The sequence below is a fragment of the Antedon mediterranea genome, chromosome 10 (assembly GCF_964355755.1).
Source record: "Antedon mediterranea chromosome 10, ecAntMedi1.1, whole genome shotgun sequence".
In the NCBI taxonomy this organism is placed as follows: Eukaryota; Metazoa; Echinodermata; class Crinoidea; order Comatulida; family Antedonidae; genus Antedon; species Antedon mediterranea.
Window position 1 is genome coordinate 3343018 of NC_092679.1, and position 21138 is coordinate 3364155.

Consider the following 21138-nt stretch of genomic DNA (forward strand, 5'->3'; position numbering starts at 1 on the left):
TTGTAAAATTAATTTGTATAAACTTCAGTCTTAAAAGAGAGAATCTTAATGCAAACCTACAATAAGTACAAAACTTTTATTGAAAATGATATTAATTACACCTACCAGTAAGTTTAGAAACTAAATAATTATGTGTGATTAAATAATACTGTATCTGAAGTAGGCACCGTATTACTCTACTTAATATAAAAGAGGAAAAATGAAGCCTAATTTTGAATAGGTTATTTTGTAGTTTTGATAAAGTTATTCCCTTTCATAAGAAAAATCCCGAAAAAAATTGTTTTCTCATATAAAATGACAAAATAGTCAAATTCAACCAAAAACCCTTTGGCTGGCAGCCAATTTTACTATTTTTTCTTTAATTACAGTTTTTTCAGGTAAATAATTTTGTTTTCCATTCAATTTTGGTTTAAAGTGGATCACTATTATGTAACATTAAAATGGTATATTGAACAAACAAAATTAAAAAATTATATTTTTCAGGGGGACAATGCATTTTCAAAGAGTTCATATCGAAATTTGAAATTTGTTATATTTATTTTTCTAAAGTAAAATAATAATTCTTAAATCTATCTTGTACTGTATCTCCTCCTATATTCAAGCTGGGGTACCTTGTAATTCCCTGTGACACTAGATTGGTGATTTACCCCAAAACATGCACTTTTAAAACAATTTCTTTGAAACAGCCAAACATAAATAGAAATGCACGTAAAGAAGAGCTAGTTAGCGTAAATGAGGCATTTATGAGTTACCAAACTGGAAATAGTTTTGAAATTCGAAAAGTTATAGGCGAAGGTGACATGCTTGGATAAATGACATATTTTGGATCTAGGATCGGTAAAAGAAAAAAGATGTCAGAAATACAATACACGTGTAAAGCAGTAGCCCCACATTAAATCGCTGAGGTATGGTGGATAAGGAATAAATAGTTGATTTATACAATTTGGAAAACTACATTATACAACCTTAAGCTCTGTCTACACTATCAAACCAGTTTGACAAAAATGGTAGTGATATGCCCAAATATGGTAGTGATACGACATCATCGTGTCCATATATGGGCACATCTCATTTTTTTTTCACATAAAGTTTGATAGTGTAAACAAGGCTTTAGAATGAATAATGACTATTCTACTATTATAAAAATAAGTTAAATTTCCATTTGTGGTATATGTACAACTTTTACAAAATATTATCAATATTATATAAAGTTTATTTCTTGTTATTTCCAGTGATTTTGAAGTATATGGAATGCTGCCCCCAATGCCCAACTGGTTTCAACATTGTTTATCTTGTCTTGAATCTAAAAAAAAATAATATTTAAAATTTTAATTATTGAGAATCTTAATTTAACTAGATCTACATACCAGACTTTCTTTATTGATAGGATGTATAATCTATAAAATGCATGAAGACTGAACTCTGACACTAGGTCAGGATTGAATCCAGACGACATTAGGTCAGGATTTAACCCAGATGACACTAGGTCAGGATTTAACCCAGATGACACTAGGTCAGGATTGAACCCAGACAACACTAGGTCAGGATTTAACCCAGATGACACTAGGTCAAGTTTGAACTCTGACACTAGGTCAGGATTGAACCCATATGACACTAGGCTAGGATTAAACTCTGACACTAACGCCCGTATTCTTAAACCGGACTTTAGTCGTAGTTCGAAGTTCGACTTGGAAAAGTCGTAGTTCGAGCTATTACTTCAAATTCGATTCAAAAACGAAGTAGTCGAAGTTTGCAGTTCGACTTAATGAAGTCGAGCTTTTAGTCGAGTTGCACACGTCTGGGTAACAAAGGCTATACATTGGCCAATGACAAGAGAGTATTGAGGAGCAGACGAAATTTTGCGCATTGATATCACTTTCCATTTCTTACAACACGCATCAGGACTATATACATGAAAAATAATTTTAATCGTTAATTATTAAAACAATATCAGTATTAATTTAATAGTGAAGTATATTTGATTAACAACAAATAAAATCTTAAAAATATATTTAGGAACCATGGCGGTACGGTAACTTTTATATTTTCTAGGCCCCCAACAAACTATGATCGCCACGAGCCACGCACTTCATAGCGTGACAAGAAAGCGCTAGGCCCCCTAAACATTCCATCGCGTGGTGAATTGCCGCATCTCCCATTGTCGCTATGGCGTGACGTAGCTCAAGTCGGACTTGCGCGAAGAAAATAATGTAATTTGTATACAGTTGTAAATAAAGATGATTTTCATTATTATAATTTATACCAATGTATATTTAATTAAGCTAATATAAATATAGATATTTCATTCTTCAATATCTAGCCAATATAACAACTCAATGACTGTTACGTTTTTTATAAACATCGTTTAAAAACCATTTAGTCGACCATTTAGTCTGCCCCCTTCAGGACTAAAAAAATCGATCAAAATCCGTCTCGATTTAGTCAAGGTTGGCCTGATTTAGTCGGTGATTTAGTTGAAGTTCGGTTTATGAATTAAAATGACGTCATTTTTTTAGTTTTAGCTCGAACTACGACTAAAGTCCGGTTTAAGAATACGGGCGTCTGTCAGGATTGAACCCAGATGACTCTAGGTCAGGATTGAACTCTCATACCAGGTCAGGATTGAACCCAGACGACACTAGGTCAGGATTAAACCCAGACAACACTAGGTCAGGATTGAACCCAGTCAACTCTAGGTCAGGATTGAACTCTCACACTAGGTCAGGATTAAACCCAGACGACACTAGGTTAGAATTGAACGCAGACGACACTAAGTCATGATTGAACTCTGACACTAGGTCAGGATTGAACCACCCAGACAACACAAGGTCAGGATTAAACCCAGACGACATTAGGTCAGGATTAAACCCAGACGACTCTAGGTCAGGAGCGAACCCTTGACATTGGGAAACTCACCAAAATCTGAGCATTATCATTTAAGCGAAATCCATAAGACAACAGTGAGGATATGTAGGCTAGCTCAATACATTCAAATGGATTAGAAAAACTCATATTATTGCAAGCTGTGGAAAGAGAAAAAAGATATGCAAATTAATATTAATACTGTTTTCCACTAGGACAATTTATTTGAATAAAAGCGAATAAAAAGCAACAGCTTATACATTCATGTTTCATCTGTTATATGATGAATTTTAGTTTTCACTTTAGCGAAATTGTTAGAATAGCTTCTACAAATTGCGCAACCAATCAGAGCTCAGGAAACGATTTCAGCAGACATGTGAGCGCAAAAGCTAAATAAGATGGGCTAGTCGGTTCGCTAAATTACGCTAAAACTAAAGTTTTTCGTTATACAGCGTACCTTGTTTTGCATGTTCTCTGATTTCACCAACTGTGATGCTGATTTTTCCAATTGCTATTTTATAGAAAAAAAAATTAAATAAGCGAAGGAGAGGATCTACTGTATACTTCAGTGAATTTAATTTTTTGTAAAATACAAAGACATGTAAATGTAAATACATGTTTTTATCCACCGCCCACAGCCAAAAAAAAAACCCACATATATATGATTAATAAAATCAGACTTGGATTAGGCCATTTTGTACTTTTAACAAAGTTAATCACTTCTGTAGAAAAAACTAAAATAAAAATTATAAATTAAAAAATAAATAAAAAATACTGTATTTAAGAAAATGATTTTTTTTCAGGAAGATAATATTTCATTCATTTTATGAACATTTATTAATTTCAATAATGACAAAATAACATGATGTATAATTAAGACAATATTAAGGATCCTTTAAAGATGTATTGTCCCCCAAAAACATGAAAAATGAAGATTATTTAAATCAGACTTTGAATATGTTAGTTTTAATAAAGTGAATCACTTCCGTAGAAAAAAAACACGGAAAAATAATGTTTATACTTATAAATAACATGATAAATGGTTAAATTCAACCAAAAATCTATTTTTTTAATTCAATTTTTGGTCAAAGTCAATAACTATTATGTGACATTAAAATGGCATATTCAACAACAAAAATTTAAAAAAATTATTTTTCAGGGGGACAATATATCTTTAAAAGAAGAAAATAAGTTTCTTGTCACATGCAGGATTCCAAAGAAAAAGATAACAAGCACAAACAACTAAAAAGCAACAATTTTCATTTAAGAAAGAACTTTGTACTGTATTATTTATATAATATATTTATGAGGGAAATAAACATTATTATGATTGAAATGAAAGTAATAATTTGAAACAGATTAAAACATTTTATTATACACATTAAACCAAAGTACTTACATTCATCTACCAGCTTATGTTTAGTGCCTCGACTTATAAAATATCCCGCGCCAACGAACGAACTTGAGCGAGTGGCCTCGGGTAATGGCTGGATAGACTTTGAATCTAAAAACTTGTTTGCATAATATGTACATTGTTCATACTGCTCGTATAAAGTGTTTTCGGACGATGATGGTGGACCCATTACAATCGTGTCTTTATCTCCAAATTTAAGTTTGCCGCTGAATGCGTGCGGAAGACAGATGCTTTTGTAAAAACCCTGATTTTTATCTGAAATGTTATAAGAGTTATCTAGTTTTATAATAATACCTCTATGGGAGTCCGTACAATTTCAGCCAGCCCAATGGTGTCTATTTTGGCACAATGTAGTGTACTTATTCCATTAAGATGTAAAAATCATCCACAATTAGAGAGCTATAACCCAGTACCAATTAAAATGATTGGTGTTTTTGTTCCATTTTTATCTGTACTTGTACTTGTATGATATTGAAATAAATCAAATCAAACAATACTATTATTTGAAAATTCATAATATAATTCAGTCAATACTGAAAACCACACCTTCTGGAAAACCCATAGAAGTATTAATAAACTAGAGAGCTAACTATGCAACAGAAAATTGATGCAGAGCCACATTATTTGTTATAACCTCCGCCAGTAAAAAGTGTTATATAATATATACATTTTTATGAAAAGTCATAATATATCTCAAACAATACTGAAAACCACAAATTCTGAAAAAACCCATAGAAGCATTAATAAACTAGAGAGCTAACTATGCAACAGAAAAGAGTTATCAAGTTTTATAATAATACCTCTATGGGAGTCAGTACAATAGCGCCTTGAGCACTTTGTGGATATGTGCGCTCTATAAATCTTATTATTATAATTATTATTATTAATGGTGTCTATTTTGGCACAGTGTAGTGTACTTAATATTCCATTAAGATGTAAAAATCATCCACAATTAGAGAGCTATAACCCAGTACTAATTAAAATGATTGGTGTTTTTGTTTAATTTTTATCTGTATTAGTACTTGTATGGTATTGAATTAAATCAAATCAAATAATATTATTATTATATCAAATACTTAAATTTAATAAAAATAAAAACAAACCTTTATTTGCTGATTTGGAATGTATTGCACCTTCAATTTGTAGAATTCCCTGTAGGGCAACAAGTAGGCCGTTACCTAAATAACTGCCAAAAAAACAAGTTTTTATTCATATCTATTCAACTTTAACTTCACTGATGAAGGGCTAGTGTTGCTCGAAAGCTCTGCCAATTTGTTTGGCTGTTTTACTATGTCAGTCGGTTGGTTGGTAGGTCAGTAAACACTACCGCAAATTTAAGCACACGACTGCAGCCATGTATTTGGCCTTGTTATTCTATTTTGTATCTTCATTTAGATCCAGCCACTGATACCACCAACATCATTGTCATTTTTTCAGTAATTTGCCTATATTTAATGTTTATTTTTTATATATTATTCACCCCTAATTGAGGAAATTTGGATCAGGCCTTCTAAAGTGCAGCGCTTACTATGAATGGGGCCGAGACTGACCAGTACAACAGACTGACATGACGCACACTAAACATACCTATGAACAAGGAGGAAATATGATTTTCCAAAAATATTAATTTCTCTGATATCCCTATCGTCGACTTTATCAATTACTGATTTCAGCTCTTGAGGTGAATATGTGATCTGTACAGAACCGCCACCTAGGTCGATGACCCCTGACGTACCATCAGATTGAGAATACAATGTACCTGCAACAAACGATACATAATGATAATAAGTAACTGTGGTGAGGGCGCTATACTGAAAATAAATGACAATATGATAAGTTATTGCTTGAGATCATGGATACTCCATGTTGAGATCAAGCAAAAATATTTTTTTTAAATGCCATTGTATATCCTCTGGTATATTGCCACCCCACTAGAACACGAAATTGGGTCTATAGCCAAGGAAAGCCTGGGTCAGGAAAAAAAATCATTGGTAAGCATCTGAACTGGCTAGAGAGAGGCCTACATCCAGACAAAAAGTTAATACTGGGACTATACCAAGGGATATGCCTGTTTGTGAAATCAGACAAAAAGTAGGGGATGGGATTAGACCAGAAGTGGGATTATACCTGAGGATATACGGTATTAATAAGTTAATAATAATTATTAATAAGTTAATACTGGGACTATACCAAGGGATATGCTTGTTTGTGAAATCAGACAAAAAGTAGGGGATGGGATTAGACCAGAAGTGGGATTATACCTGAGGATATACGGTATTAATAAGTTAATAATAATTATTAATAAGTTAATACTGGGACTATACCAAGGGATATGCCTGTTTGTGAAATCAGACAAAAAGTAGGGGATGGGATTAGACCAGAAGTGGGATTATACCTGAGGATATACGGTATTAATAAGTTAATAATAATTATTAATAAGTTAATACTGGGACTATACCAAGGGATATGCCTGTTTGTGAAATCAGACAAAAAGTAGGGGATGGGATTAGACCAGAAGTGGGATTATACCTGAGGATATACGGTATTAATAAGTTAATAATAATTATTAATAAGTTAATACTGGGACTATACCAAGGGATATGCCTGTTTGTGAAATCAGACAAAAAATAGGGGATGGGATTAGACCAGAAGTGGGATTATACCTGAGGATATACGGTATTAATAATTATTTTGTTCATACCTTTTAAGAAATTTATGGCCTGCCATAAGTAAATACCTTCATATGCACCATCTAAGATGGTTACTGATTGGTCAAAAGGCTCAACAAAGAGTGGAGAATTTAAAAACAATCGATATACCTGAAATTAGAAAAATCAATATTAGCTATCGCAATGTACATAATCTACAGTGTAATCTAGTAAATTTATCTCGCGTTAAGTTCGATATGACCAGGGATAATAATTCATTAACTGATTCAAAAATCAATACCAATTTAACATACAAAAAATTCCAACTGAAAATATAAATTAAAATAGATGCATCAAATTTAGGATCATGTTTTATTATTATTATTCTACTGCAGTTACTGCAGTTACTACATTTTTTTAACTGCAGTAACTAAATAATATTTTAATTTGTTTTAATGTACAAGTTTATCAGTAGTCACTGAAATGAACAGCATAATGATTACCTGACCCCCTCCCCCCCCCCCAAAAAAAAGCATGATTATGAATGAAACATTGTTGTTACAGCAGTAACTGCAGTAGAATAGTGGTATGCTCCTTTAAGAAAAACAAATAAATACCCAATGGTATAACAAGTCGTTAAAGATTGTATTGAACATTTATCAAGACTTTCTTTAATTTTCTTCACAAATTGACGGCCATATTTCAAAATTAGCGAAGTAATAAACATCACTCTAAACTGTAGCGTTGTAATTCAAATTCAACTTGTTTCTAGTAAAGATAAACTGCCGGAAAATCGCAATACTAAGATGACAAATTCGATTTAATAATCAATAACGAAGTAATTGCTAGTAATAAACCTTGACAAAATATAAATATATTGATACAAAATTAGAATGTATTCCTTATAGTAAGTAGCCTGCCTAATGCATTTCACTAAAATTGTGACATTAATGTATAAAGCTTATATATTTTCACGCAATCCATCAAATGTTTGCACAGCTAATCTATTTCAGTTTGATTGTAAAAATGTATTGGATTATTATACATTATGTTAATATTTCAAAATCAAATATCAAAGAAACAATATCAATATACAATCAGGTTTGTATATATTTTTAAATATTTTAGATATTACTGGAATTATTATTAAAAATATGATTATATGTTTACCTTGGTATTGACAAATTATAAGCTGCTTAGTAGTGTTTTAATTATTACAATTTACATACTGTATTTCAATAAACTAATTAAGTTAGAAATTATTCAGTAGGTTTGATCAATAAATTCAAAATTTATTTTCACGATACTATTACCATAATTCTTTCCAAATCTGGATACCCCAAAAAGGGTAAATCTGTTACATAACAGAATCATATAAAAAAAACAAACTAGATATTCAAGTCCCTCAACAACTTTTTTCGCAAGTTTGCTCAATGTGTTTAGTATAAAGTACAAATTACGTCAGAGTTGGCAAAACATCTGACCACCAATTACTCAACCTACATATTATCCCATTTAAAAAAATGTTTACAAAGATTGACAACCAGTCCAGCATAGAGTTTTACTTACCTCGCTAAGGAGGTTGCCTGCCTCTTGTTGTGGTAGCAGTCTAAGTCCTGCGGTTGCTTTCAGGGCTACTGGAGTTTTACCCCATAGTTGTTCTGGAATAGTTGATAACGCTTGTGATAATAGTCCTTGTAAGCTTACGGCCCCCTACAGAAAGGAAAAGAAAATCCAATTTTCATTAGAGTGTATAAACGATCCACAGACATATACAAAAATAATTTTTTTTGAGTAAATAAGATTGAATTTAGGCAGAAATCTTTGATAACAGGGCATTATGGTATGGTATTACTGTACACTTGGCTATTCCTCCTCACCTTTGAAATAACCTTGAGGGCTTACCTTTACTGGATTCTGTGCATATGCTGATAATCCAAGCCTTGTAAAATTATAAGTCTCTTTTACCAAATAAGGCAACAAACCTGAATGAAACAAATTAATATATTTAATTAATTTTTTAAAATATTACAACTAAACTTCAATATTTAACATAGAATATACAGTCAACTGTATCAAAAACAATATTTTCTTACAGTTCAAACTCATTTCAAAATTTATTCAAAAAGTAAAAATCAGATGTTCTAAAAATGAGACAAAATGGCCAATCATTTGTTCTACTTCAGTGAAAGCTTATTTATTATATTAAAAAAAAATTTATTTTGCCATTTTTTTAATTTGGCACTATGACCTTTAACAATCAATATGCAAAAACACCTTGTTCATTTCTCTTGCAGGAAACATACATACTGTATATACCGGTATATATTTTGGAACAACCTGACTTTAGATTAAAGACTTTTAAGTCTAAAAAAGAACTTTTATTATCAAGAGAATGATTTATGGTGGCCCATCTCTTAAATGATTTTTGTTTTTTTAAAAAATATCTTTATTAAATGTTGTTTATTATTATTTTAATTTTATTGTTATGCTAATGCTATTATTTGTACTGAATACAATGTATTTGTACTGTACGTATGGGCCAAACCCTTGATTAGCAATTAAGCCATTTTTGTCTGCTCCTAATTTGCTATTGGTGAATAAAGAATAATAAATTAGAATACCCTGATTTTGATCTATTCTTTACAGAGTACCACCACTGACAACGTGGCAAAAAAAAACACTATAATACTTAGAATAGAATAGAATATTTAATTTCATTAATTATTAATCAGTAGAGGATAAATAATACAGAACGCACCATATGTGTTTTTATATGTAACATGATGAAATAAACACAAAACGAAAATCTAATAAACACAGCACCAAGTTAGAATTATTTTTCATCACAATCTAATGGGTGGTATAGAATTATTACAATTGTGAAAGTTATTAATGTACCACTTTTACTAATACAGCCATATTCAAGATGTATTGTCTCCCTAAAACATGAAAAATAAAGATTATTAAAATCAGATTTTGAATAGGCCAATTTGCAGTTTTAATAAGGTTATTCACTTCTGTAGAAAAAAAAATAAATTATTATTTCGCTTATAAAAAGACAAAATAAACGATTAATTTTACCCAAAAATTGTCTGACAATTTAGTTATAATTTGCTTTAATTTAAAATTACATTTTTTTTTCAGGGAGATTTTTATTTTCCGATGCAGTTTTTGTTCAAAGTGATTAACTATTACATGACATTAAAATGGCATATTCAACAAAACAAATTTAAATAATAATATTTTTAGGGCGGACAATATATCTAAAAAATACTAAATATACTAGTTGTGAATAAGTACTGCAACAGTTAAAAATGCTAATACCATTTTATGCATAGGTGTTTATTTGACTACTTACAACAGTACTATAATAGATTATAATTTAATCAATACATTGCAATGCAATACATAAATTAATATTTTAAAGTAAATTTATATGGTTGAATTTGAATACCGAAATTGTTCATATCACAATAATAATATTTAAATAAAATACTGTACATACTGTACAGCAGATGTGATGATAAAAAATATTTATTTCTGAAAAGAAAGTCTGCATTTAATTTAATTCGTTTTTTCCTATTTATTTTTTATGTTTAATGCAGTAATATTAATCAGCCTAAAATATTTATCTTTGCAATATGGGCTGAAATTAAGAAATTATGAATAATTTATTAAACACTGTCAGTACAAACTTACCATGTGAGTTTTTGCGAAAGTGAAAAATATGAACACGCGAACCTGTGCTGCCTCCATCAAATATAACCGTGTAGAAGTCCGTAGATTCGTTGGAATCGTTCAAATCTGCTTCGCTTGAACTACTATCCGGATCAAACAATATAATATTATCCAAGTTGTGTTGTTCCTGCACAACATCTTTAGATTTTAACATGGAAAAAATTCCACAAATTACAATGATGGATAACAACAAAAATGCGAGAAAACGAGTCTTTTCCGACATCTGTATGATCTTTTTTCTGTGATCTTTCGATGTATCTTCCACAATCTCGATTAGTAGAGGACTATTGGTGGCAGAAGTCTGTACTGGTTTTCCTTTACCTTTACCATTGTTACGGTACATTAAGTTTCTGAGAAAAAAGTAAAAAAAACTTTTAAATAAAGTGAACAATTTTTTAAAAATGAGTTCCAAAAAACATAAAATTCCATTCATAAAAATATTCTAGAAAATTCATATTCCTAAAGTATACCTACAATGCTCGATCCATTTTAAAAATTAAAAATGAAAGGAGACATTATAACATAAAAAAAAAAGATTTTACTCGTACACAACACAATGATCATTGCTTGACATTGCAGCACCAGAATGGCTGTGAGAACACATCATCTTGATGTTGAGAACCAACCGAATTGAATTCGAAAACTTCAGCGCGCCTGCTCCACACTCTGTAGGAGGCCTGAGCTAGCCCGACTTGTATTGTTTGTCGGAGAGGTCAAAACAGCTTCCTTACCCACTCAATGTCATGAGACAGTTGGTTTGCCTGACTGCTGATGCCTACTCTCTAGCTAGCTAGCCATCATCATATCACCAACACTTTTATCATTTATGATGCCTAAAATCATATTTCAACTAGTTTATTGTTAATAATAAGCTAAATTACATACCTGCTATTTATTTTATTCTATCGATAGACCCACTTGACATAACTTAGACTAAATTAATAAGTAACTCAAAAACTTGACACGTCAAAATCACCCACACAGCAAAAGTTGTTACTTTGTTGTTGTTTTTCAACCTAAACTGACAGTGCGCCCTCTTTATTTTGCAAGATGGCGGCCTCCATGGGACGTCTTGGGTTCTCAAATTTCTACAGAATGTGTTTAAATTACACATTTTATTCTAAAGCTATTAACATTGGTCACTGGTACAGGTGTTCTAGCCCATCATTCCATACTTCTGCTTTTTTAAATTGCACAGAAAGATATAGAAAAGGTTATATACAAAAAAAGTGTTAGGGTAGGCTAGTCTAGTAGTAGGCCAGACCTCGCGTTACTTGAGGGCGGAACCGCAATTGGTTTGTGCCCAACTTGAAATTTTTTCTAGACGATTCATCCCGCTTTTTTTTAAACCTCAACGAAATTGATATACAGTAGTAGTGTACCAATATACAATACATATTCAATACACTACTATTACAGAAAAGTAATTCAGTTGTATAAATTAAAAGTTAAAATAAAATCGGTTTCAATATTTTATTACCATTTCCTAGAGAAATATTTTAAACTAAAATTAAAAACAATTTTATTTTTTATTATAGTTATTGAAACCACTGATGGCGATGTTACTACAGTGAGTATTATTAAAACATGTATTAAATCCAGGAAAAACACATTTAAAACGTTGTATTTACCTATTTGCAGCTTTATGTTACATGTAACATTTATTTCTGTTTATTTATTTTTTGCACTCTACTACTACTTACAGATAGAAGCAGAATATGCAATACCAGAAGCAGGAACCCAGCCTCTTCGAGAAGAATATAAAGATGCATGTCCCATCTGTAGGCTTAATTTACGAGTAACATACAAGGTAAAACATTATAAATTGGTCAGATGCTTTGCCCTACTGTGTACTGCTGTTGATAAAACTGGGGGTGGGTTAACTGAATCCTTTTTTGGGGATTGTGGAAGTCTCTACCTCTCTCAAACTTTTAAAATTAGATTCTTGTATTAATTTCTTTCTTTCAGGATGTTTTGATATTAAAACAGTTTGTAAAAGAAGACGGTTCGATGTTGCCAAAGCGCGTCACAGGCGTCTGTAACAAACAACATAACATTCTTGTAGAGTGCATTAAAAGAGCTAATAAATCAGGTATGAATGATGTTTGATATGTCGTCAGATTTTTACAAATAATTATGGCACCATACTCAAAAATAAAAAAAGGAAGATTCGTATTATATTTGCCTCCGTTTTGAGCTTTGTCTACACTATCAAACTTTATGTGACAAAAAAGTGATATGGTTATATATGGATATTATGATGTCATATCAGTACCATATTTTGGCGCATCACTACCATATCACTCTACCATATTTCGCCAAATCACACTTTTTTTGTCAAACTAATTGATAGACTAGATAGCGCTTAATCAAACTAGTTTGACAAGAAAAAGTGTGATGTTTCCAAATATGGTAGAGTGATATGATTTCATCATGTCCATCACAATGTTGTCGCATACAGTTTGATAGTGTAGACAGAGCTTTACACTGCCAAGCTAAAACAAACCTGTTACATATCTATTCTTGTTTTTCCAGGCTTATTACCAGACCATAAACCAAAAGAAAAAATGATTTTGCCACCAGGGGTCAGAGGAAAGAGGAAAATACGTTTACCACGATTCTAATAGTGTAATAGTTTTCAAGGAGAAAGACTGTACAAATACACCAGAAACAAATACTTTATATAATCGTTGCCTACCTAGTAACTGGATTCTAAAGCTCTGTCTACACTACCAAATTTTATGCGACAAAAAAAATGTGATGTGCCCATACATGGACATGATGATGTCATATCACTACCATATTTAAGCATATAAGTACCATATTTAGGCAAATTACATTTTTTTGTCAAACTACACTTATACCATAAGTAGATATTGGTTAGTGACATTTTGTAAGTAGTGAGGTACTTGGGCCTATCTAAATTGTCACATTTTGGTTGGTGACAATTAACCACCCACTAATGAATATCAGTGATAATAAAGTACTGAAACAAATCTATTGTGACTGGTTAAAAAAAAAAAACAGCTGTACTATAATTGTTTGAAATTGATATTGAGATGAGCTCTGTTAAAAGACACACATTTTAAACCTGGAGAAATTGAATGCGAAACACTTGAAAATGAAAGAAAAACAAAGTACTCGGAATAGTGTTTATCGGAAAAGTATAATTACAATTTATTTGCAGAAAACATTCTAATTATTGATGAAGTGTTTGTAATTGACTGCTGCTATGGCGTTTCAATGAAGAAAATAACAAACAAAATAGTTTTGTTTTACATATTTCATAACCAAAACAGTTTGGTTACAAAATAGTGGTAAAATACTACCCATCAACAACATGACTAAAAAAAAACTTTCAATAAATAACAAGTGTAAATTGGTTATTTCAACACATATTTGTGAACATGTATTTACAATTTAGTATATACATTTATTTCATGTTACTTTATATTATAAAGTTATAAAAACAGCATTGACTGTAAACTGTGTTTTGTTTCCGTGTTCACAACATGAACGGAAGGTCTTTGTTTTTCTCTCCGGTACCGAAATAGACGTATCCAAACTGTTTGGACGAAGGCACGTGATAAAACATCATACCGAGCCAGAGGAGGCTACGGATTATCAATAGACCACTTCCACGCTCAAACTGAATAGTGTACGACCGTCCTGTCAACAAATATAAAAACATACAGTTACAAGAATTGAAATAACAATTGATTTTAAAAATAATATAGACTTAAGCTCTGTCTAAACTATCAAACTAGTTTGACGAAAACATGTGATGTGCTCATATATGGACATGTTGATGTCATGTCACTACCACATTTAGGCACATATTTTTTGTTGTCAAAGTAGTTTGATAGTGTAGACAGATCTTAAAGGATAAAATAGGCTTAAACTCTATCTACACTAACAAACTAGTTTGACAAATATTTAAATGTGCCTAAATATGGTAGTGATACGACATCATCTTGTCCATATATGGGCACATCACACATTTTTTTGTCACATAATTTAATAGTGTAGACATAGCTTTATTTACGCAAGTTGGTTTCATGGGAACAGTTACAGTTATAAACTTTGGTGGGTATGAACCAACTTGCAACACGGGAAACAAACTAAAGTTGAATAGAAAAGTTTACCTTGTGGTATATCTTCGCTTATGGGGTCTAGGAAGTCTATTGAAGGATCCATGTCTGCCTTTTCAAGCAGAGATTTCTCTTTTAACTTCTGTGGTTCACGAAAATGGAAATAATTCTGCAGTTTACCACTTTCCACAACACTAAGACCTGTAATGAAACATTTAATGATGTAAGAGAAATAACTAAAATAACTCATTGAGAATTCGCTCTAAAACTGATATAAATTCAAAACAATATAAATCTCTTGTTTAAACTTATAGCACCCTCTACTAAAAAGATTGAATGCAACAATAGTGACCCGAGGTCACTTTGAATTTTATCTAATGATGTAAGAGGAATTACCAAAATAACTCATTGAGAATTCACTTTAAATTTAATTTAAAACAATATAAATTAAATTCAACAATAGTGACATGAGGTCACTTTGAATTTTTTTTTTTCCATACACCTCCACTTCCCATATTTTCATTTAATTTAATTCATCATATTCAATGTCTGTACCTTCAAACATTCTGTTCATCTGAACGGTGCCATGGGGTGTTTTGAAGTAAGCTCCTCTTGGTACCATGGCAACATCTTCATCAATATTTACAACAACTGATGCTAGTCTATCCTCCTCCTTTATCATGATCTGTAAATAAAAATAAACAATCAAATCAAGTCATACAACAAATGATTATTCATATTCTGGTAATATAAAGGAAATTTTAAAAAGTGTTCATCAAACCAGTGTCATTGTTAATGCTTGGTTCCCACTAGAGACGCAACACTACGACGTAACGCAACGTAAGGAATTTAACCAATCACAAGCGATGGATTTACTCGACTGTCGCTTGTAATTGGTCAACTCGGTTGGATCATGGAGGTATAAAAATATTTATATTTATCTATTTTTATACCTCCATGGTTGGATTGAGTCTACGTCCTTGCGTTAAGTCCTAAAGGGAACTAAGCTTAAGGTTGCATTGCGTCTACGCTTTTGCATTGTGTCCTAGTGGGAATCCAGCTTAACCACAATGCAGGTTACTACTGTAAAACGAAAATATGACGTACTGTGTTCTCTTCTTCCGTGGCGTCATCTCCTTCGCCGATTCTCTTTATCTCGATGTGTTCATACTCGTGGGATGGATCTCCAATAAACCTTCCTTTCACAACTGAGCATTGTTCCCTCATTGCTGTCGTTGCATGCGGCAACAAACCCCATGTTAAGCAATCTGAACTGTGGAGAAACGAATTAACAAAATTAAAGTTATATCATTATAAACCATCTCTACTTACTAACTAGCTAGGTCTAGCCTAGGCTAGAACTTGAAGGAAGTATTAATATAGGCCTATAATACTAAATAGGCTGCAACATCAGACAATAAATATTATTATCACACACTCCTGACACTTTCTATTAGGGGTTGATTGTTGTTGATTTATAAGAATAAGATTATTTTATTAATAAATACACAGTAGGCCTAGACCTACTATATATATAGGCCTATTTAATAATGCCTACTGTATAAAATAGGCCTATCAATCATCACCATATAATACGACATATACAGTACATAGTAGGCCTTACCTGTAGAGAGTTTTTCTATCAACCATCTCATCATTCCCACATCCCTGCACGATGAAGTAGTCGCCCTTGATGCCCATGATTTTTCCCCAGAAGAAAACACGGTGGAACTTGTGATCATGTTGTAAAATGACAAGAGAACTTTGAAGTGTTGCTGCTTGTTCTGGGTTTAAAATTACACCACTTGAACCAAGATAATTTATGTGTAAATGTAATCCTTCGGAATTCATAATGAACTATAAAGAATACGTTTTTTTCCAACGAAATTTGGTGGATTCTACTCAGCAGAAACACGAACAACGACGAAAAATTGGCAGATTGAGGCCAAGTGGTTGTTATGGTTGTTGTCAAGGTGATTGCGCATGCTCCTAATTACAAACGACCTCAAATATTGAACTTCCGGTTGACATGTAAACATCGCATAATGGCCACGTAGTAAACATTTTATCGAATCGATTGTATTTTTTTGCTTTATTTTCCACTAACTGGTGTTTAGCTGAAAAATTTACACAGAAAAAAACATGATCTGTAAAGCAAATTAATTTCTATCAAACAGTCCTAATTGTTAATTTTGAATTAAAGAGAGAGTTGGGTTTGCAGTTCCGAAAGCTAAGCATACTTTTGCCGAGCCAATCACACTTCGTCGATGTAAAGTTTTAGAGGGTCGCGACGTTTTAAAGTCGATTCGCTCCTATTTCGCAATTACGCAATGCAGAAGTAAATAATGGTACGTCGAACTCATTTTTTTTGCTTAATTAGTAAATATTAATAATAATAATAATAATATTATTCATATAATACTAGAAAATATTTGATTTACAATTTTATTTTAATCAATGATAAAAACGTAGTTACAGTAGTAAGATAAGACCACAGAATACGTATATACAGTATATATAAATCTGAATATATAAATTAATAAATATCAATAATTTAAATAGAATTGAAAGCATACACGCTGTCGTCCATTAAAATGAATTATAATATTTACAATATACAACCATTATAATGCAACAACGGTAAGGTCAAAATAATATAAGAATGCTAATCTTGACAATAAAACTGGCAAAATATTTAAATAATTCTTTTGTTGTTAAAAATTAATGATAAATCACTAATGCTGACAGATCACGCATAAAATTGTAAATTGATGTCTGTTAAATTTCTCATATAGATAGATTATAAATGATTTTGATCGCTTAGAATTGTGTCGCAGACGACTCTGGTGAACACAATGGACGAAGAAGCATCTATCCTTTATCAGGCACCTAGTGGTGGTATACGAAGAAATCAAATAATTATCGCCTTGTCAAGCGAATTTAATCGTAAAATTAACCCAATACACGAACCGTCGATTGATGCAATATGGAAGGAAAAGCTAAAAGAGAATCCCCGACTCTTCAACGGTTCAAAGTTCAGATTGCACCTCGTACAACAGAAGAATCGACACGTGCACCTTCAGATTGGACTAACTGGTTACAAAGATTTCTTAGGTACCAACTGGTCAAAAAATGCCAAAGAGTTATTACGCCTGGGGAAGACAGACCACGGAGACTCGCAGGGGTACATGTCTAACGCGCTCGGTGTTGGCGCTTTTATTCACACTAAAGATGGTTTTGTGGTGTTTATTAAAAGGAGCCAACACGTAGGAGAGGCTCAGGGATTGTGGGATGTTCCGGGAGGACATCCAGAACCAGAGGTAATCAATCATAACGAAGCAGGTTTAACTAAAATGGTTATTATAATAGATAAAAAAATAACCAAACACGTTTAGATAAATCATAATCTTGAATGTCTATCCAAATTGTCGAATACGTTCGGTAAATATCTAAAACTATTCATTGTTCGACATAAATTCAGACACAGATGTAGTTCTTCTGTTGCAGAAAAAAAAGTGGTGAGGTAGGTGGGTGGTGGTTTGGTTCATAGCAGAATGTTTGTTAGTCATATCCATAAGGTGTGACGTAAGAATGTTTGTTCCCTTTTATTTATTTGTTTTGTGTGTATCACTGCTGCGTACCGTCAGTTCATTCTTTGTTTTTGAAATATTACAAATAAAAAAAGGGGTTTAATTAAAATTGTCAGGAATAAATAAATGACAAATTTCTTCTTAATATATTTAATTTTATGCCTTAGGAATTGGTTGGAACTGTTAAAGATCCGGCAGACATTTGTATAGACGATCTGGATCCTTTATCGGTAGTTAATGAAATTTTTGATTCGACTCTTCGGGAGATCAGAGACGAGGTGAATGTACCGATATCGTCTTTATCTGAACCAGTTCTTATGGGTGTTTCGTTAAATCATACCAGTGCTTTTAGGCCAAGTGCAGATTTTCTGGTGAGGTGAGTACTATTTTTAGCGTGCCATATCGACGCATTGTGCTATACCGATTTACGATAATTTCCCATACGAATAGTAGCCGGCCCGTACCGGGCGCGATTTTTGTTCGTACATGATAGATATAGCTTAACCGAACAATCTAAATAATCACTATTAAAGTAAAAAGTAGTTGCTCATGGGATTCGAACCTCATACATCGACATGTAGTCTAATCCATTTGACTCAAAGACGGCTGGCTCGATTGAAAGCGTTATAGAATTGTAGCTATAAGTCTTACGTCACACCTTATGGATAAGACTAATGAATTATTCATGTTTATTTTTCAACGTTTCATGAGGGGTCCCCGACTTAAATGTACGAACAAAAATATCGCGTACCGGGTCCATGCTAGTTGAGAATTTTATGTGATTATTTTGTTTTGAAGGTGTTCTCTGTCTTCTCAAAAAATTAAACAACTTTACGAGTCAGGAGGTTTAGAAGCTGACGAATCAACATCTATTAAGTTTATTCCTGTTAAGGTGAGAAAAATGTTGACGCAACGACGCCGTAAGCGCACCGCAAGTAATTGGAGCAATCACGACGCGTTGGTCATTGGAACTATCGCTTGTGATTGGTCAACTCACTTGCGTTGCACCTACGTATTGAACTCATAAGAAGAACACCTGGATAGACCAAGTGTTTTAATGTTCTTCTTACGTATCATTTGTACACAATTACTATAAACTAGCCTGGCTTTAATCTGGGGGTGGGCTAACAATTGTGTCTCCTGTATTTTCTATGTCGTTTGAGTGCTTCAGACCTACGTTAGGGTAACCTATTTTGTGATGTATGTTAGAAATCATATTTCATTGTTATTCTTTTTAAGGACGTAAAATTGCTACCTGAATCTGAACTTTGGGAACACATGTCCCCATCTGGAAAAGGCTGTGTATTTGTCTACAACCAGACGACGCTATAATCGGCCAGAATTAGCAGCTTTAACAATACAATAGTAATGCATTGAAGGCGTTCCATAAACTGTTACATTTTTGACGTAAAATTACTTCAAACATGGACACAACGCTTACGTAACGGCGTACGCACAACTGAATAGATCAATATCGCGTCGTGATTGGTCGAATTACTTTTACTTTTTACGTCGTTACCTCCAAGTGGGAACCAAGAGTTGGGCTATGTATGTAAAAAATATATCGGTGGTGGGTAAATCGATTTGTTTAACAAATTAATTATTTATTTCGTACAAGCTGCAAACGGTACACGGTACTTTTGTTTTTCCTACAATAAATACACTTCTTTATGAAATTCATTGTTATTGTAAATAATATAGTTAAGCCTATAATAATCCATTGAATAATGTATATATTTTATGATGTAACCACCTCCATCTGGATGCAACGACAACGTAAGCGCACCGCAAGTAATTGGACCAATCACGACGCGCTGGTCATTGGAACTGTCGCGTGTGATTGGTCAACCGGTTCTCGTCAGATCACCGAAGTTAAGCGACGTTGGGCCTGGTTAGAGCTTGGATGGGAGACCATCTGGGAATAACGGGTGCTGTATACGGAGCTGGGGTCCCGTTAGGCATTTGAAATCAGCACTGCTGACTCTTATGGCAGCCCCTGCATCTAGTATCTGCCTCAGACCTCTGGTCAAGGTGGGCACTGGACGAGAGAAGCCCTTGATCAATGTTAGGACCAATCAAGGTGCTTTAAACAGTCCTGGCTTTGTTTGTATCAAACCTGTTAGTGGCGGTAATTATCGCTGTTGATTTCGATTAAATAAAAAAAAAAAAAAAAAAATTTACTCTAATTCTCCTTATTGGTGGTCTGCATCTAGAATTCTGTTTAGCGCCATCATCGGCAGGTAAACTGTTGAGAAGTATGTTATGGTTATAAATGTATCATATCAACTTAGAACTAATCATGGAACTAATACAATAACGAAATTGAAACCAACAAAAACAAACACGAGCATGTGAACAAATATAGGAATTCTTAGGCCTATATAAAAAAAACGCTCTTTAAACTGAAACAAACTTATCTATGTAGGCCTAATTAGGCATTAAAACACAACAATATCAATATTTTAAAGGTGTATTCCCTTAAAAAAACATGAAAAATGAAGATTAATTCAAACAGGATTTGAATAGGTTATTTTGTAGTTTAATAAAGTTAATTCCTTCCATAAAAAATAAAACAAAACAAAATAATTTTTCGCAATAAAATGACAAAATAAATGGTCAGATTCAACCAAAACCCATTGGCTAGCAGCTAATTTGACTATTGCTTTAAATTACTGTTTCTTTCAGGTTTATATATATTTTTTTCGATTAAATTTTTGTTCAAAGTGAATAACTATTATGTGACATTAAAATGGTATATTCGACAAAAAAAATGTAAAAAATAATGTTTTCAG

The 21138-nt window shown here is 32.5% G+C and overlaps 4 protein-coding genes across 6 annotated transcripts; 2 read left to right on the top strand and 2 right to left on the bottom strand.

Moving 5' to 3' along the window:
- Positions 1–83: 83 nt before the first annotated feature.
- Positions 84–11643, bottom strand: LOC140059988 (ectonucleoside triphosphate diphosphohydrolase 5-like). 2 transcript variants are annotated; one of them, XM_072106003.1, is made up of 11 exons: positions 11551–11643; positions 10627–11015; positions 8830–8909; positions 8494–8637; positions 6978–7095; positions 5864–6035; positions 5380–5462; positions 4262–4531; positions 3320–3373; positions 2917–3023; positions 84–1303 (listed from the first exon to the last, which is right to left on the bottom strand). In XM_072106003.1, the coding sequence occupies exons 2-11, from the start codon at positions 11006–11008 to the stop codon at positions 1223–1225; spliced, it is 1491 nt and encodes a 496-aa protein (XP_071962104.1). In that variant the 5' UTR covers positions 11009–11015; positions 11551–11643; the 3' UTR covers positions 84–1222. The 2 variants fall into 2 exon arrangements, with proteins under 2 accessions (XP_071962104.1, XP_071962103.1); XM_072106002.1 differs by lacking the exon at positions 11551–11643 and adding an exon at positions 11214–11432.
- A 70-nt stretch (positions 11644–11713) lies between these two features.
- On the top strand, positions 11714–13834 carry LOC140060154 (large ribosomal subunit protein mL66-like). Its single transcript, XM_072106248.1, has 5 exons — positions 11714–11878; positions 12204–12235; positions 12371–12475; positions 12634–12757; positions 13201–13834. Exons 1-5 carry the CDS (start codon positions 11716–11718, stop codon positions 13287–13289), a joined length of 513 nt encoding a protein of 170 aa, XP_071962349.1. The 5' UTR covers positions 11714–11715; the 3' UTR covers positions 13290–13834.
- On the bottom strand, positions 13818–16719 carry LOC140060153 (radial spoke head protein 9 homolog). The gene is made up of 5 exons (XM_072106246.1): positions 16381–16719; positions 15864–16029; positions 15312–15441; positions 14811–14957; positions 13818–14334 (listed from the first exon to the last, which is right to left on the bottom strand). The coding sequence occupies exons 1-5, from the start codon at positions 16605–16607 to the stop codon at positions 14171–14173; spliced, it is 834 nt and encodes a 277-aa protein (XP_071962347.1). The 5' UTR covers positions 16608–16719; the 3' UTR covers positions 13818–14170.
- Positions 16720–16763: 44 nt separating this feature from the next.
- Positions 16764–21082, top strand: LOC140060152 (uridine diphosphate glucose pyrophosphatase NUDT22-like). 2 transcript variants are annotated; one of them, XM_072106245.1, is made up of 5 exons: positions 16764–17104; positions 17552–18076; positions 18514–18722; positions 19145–19238; positions 19586–21082. In XM_072106245.1, exons 2-5 carry the CDS (start codon positions 17612–17614, stop codon positions 19676–19678), a joined length of 861 nt encoding a protein of 286 aa, XP_071962346.1. In that variant the 5' UTR covers positions 16764–17104; positions 17552–17611; the 3' UTR covers positions 19679–21082. The 2 variants fall into 2 exon arrangements, with proteins under 2 accessions (XP_071962346.1, XP_071962345.1); XM_072106244.1 differs by having other exon boundaries at positions 16765–17104; positions 17581–18076.
- The last annotated feature ends 56 nt before the right edge of the window (positions 21083–21138 follow it).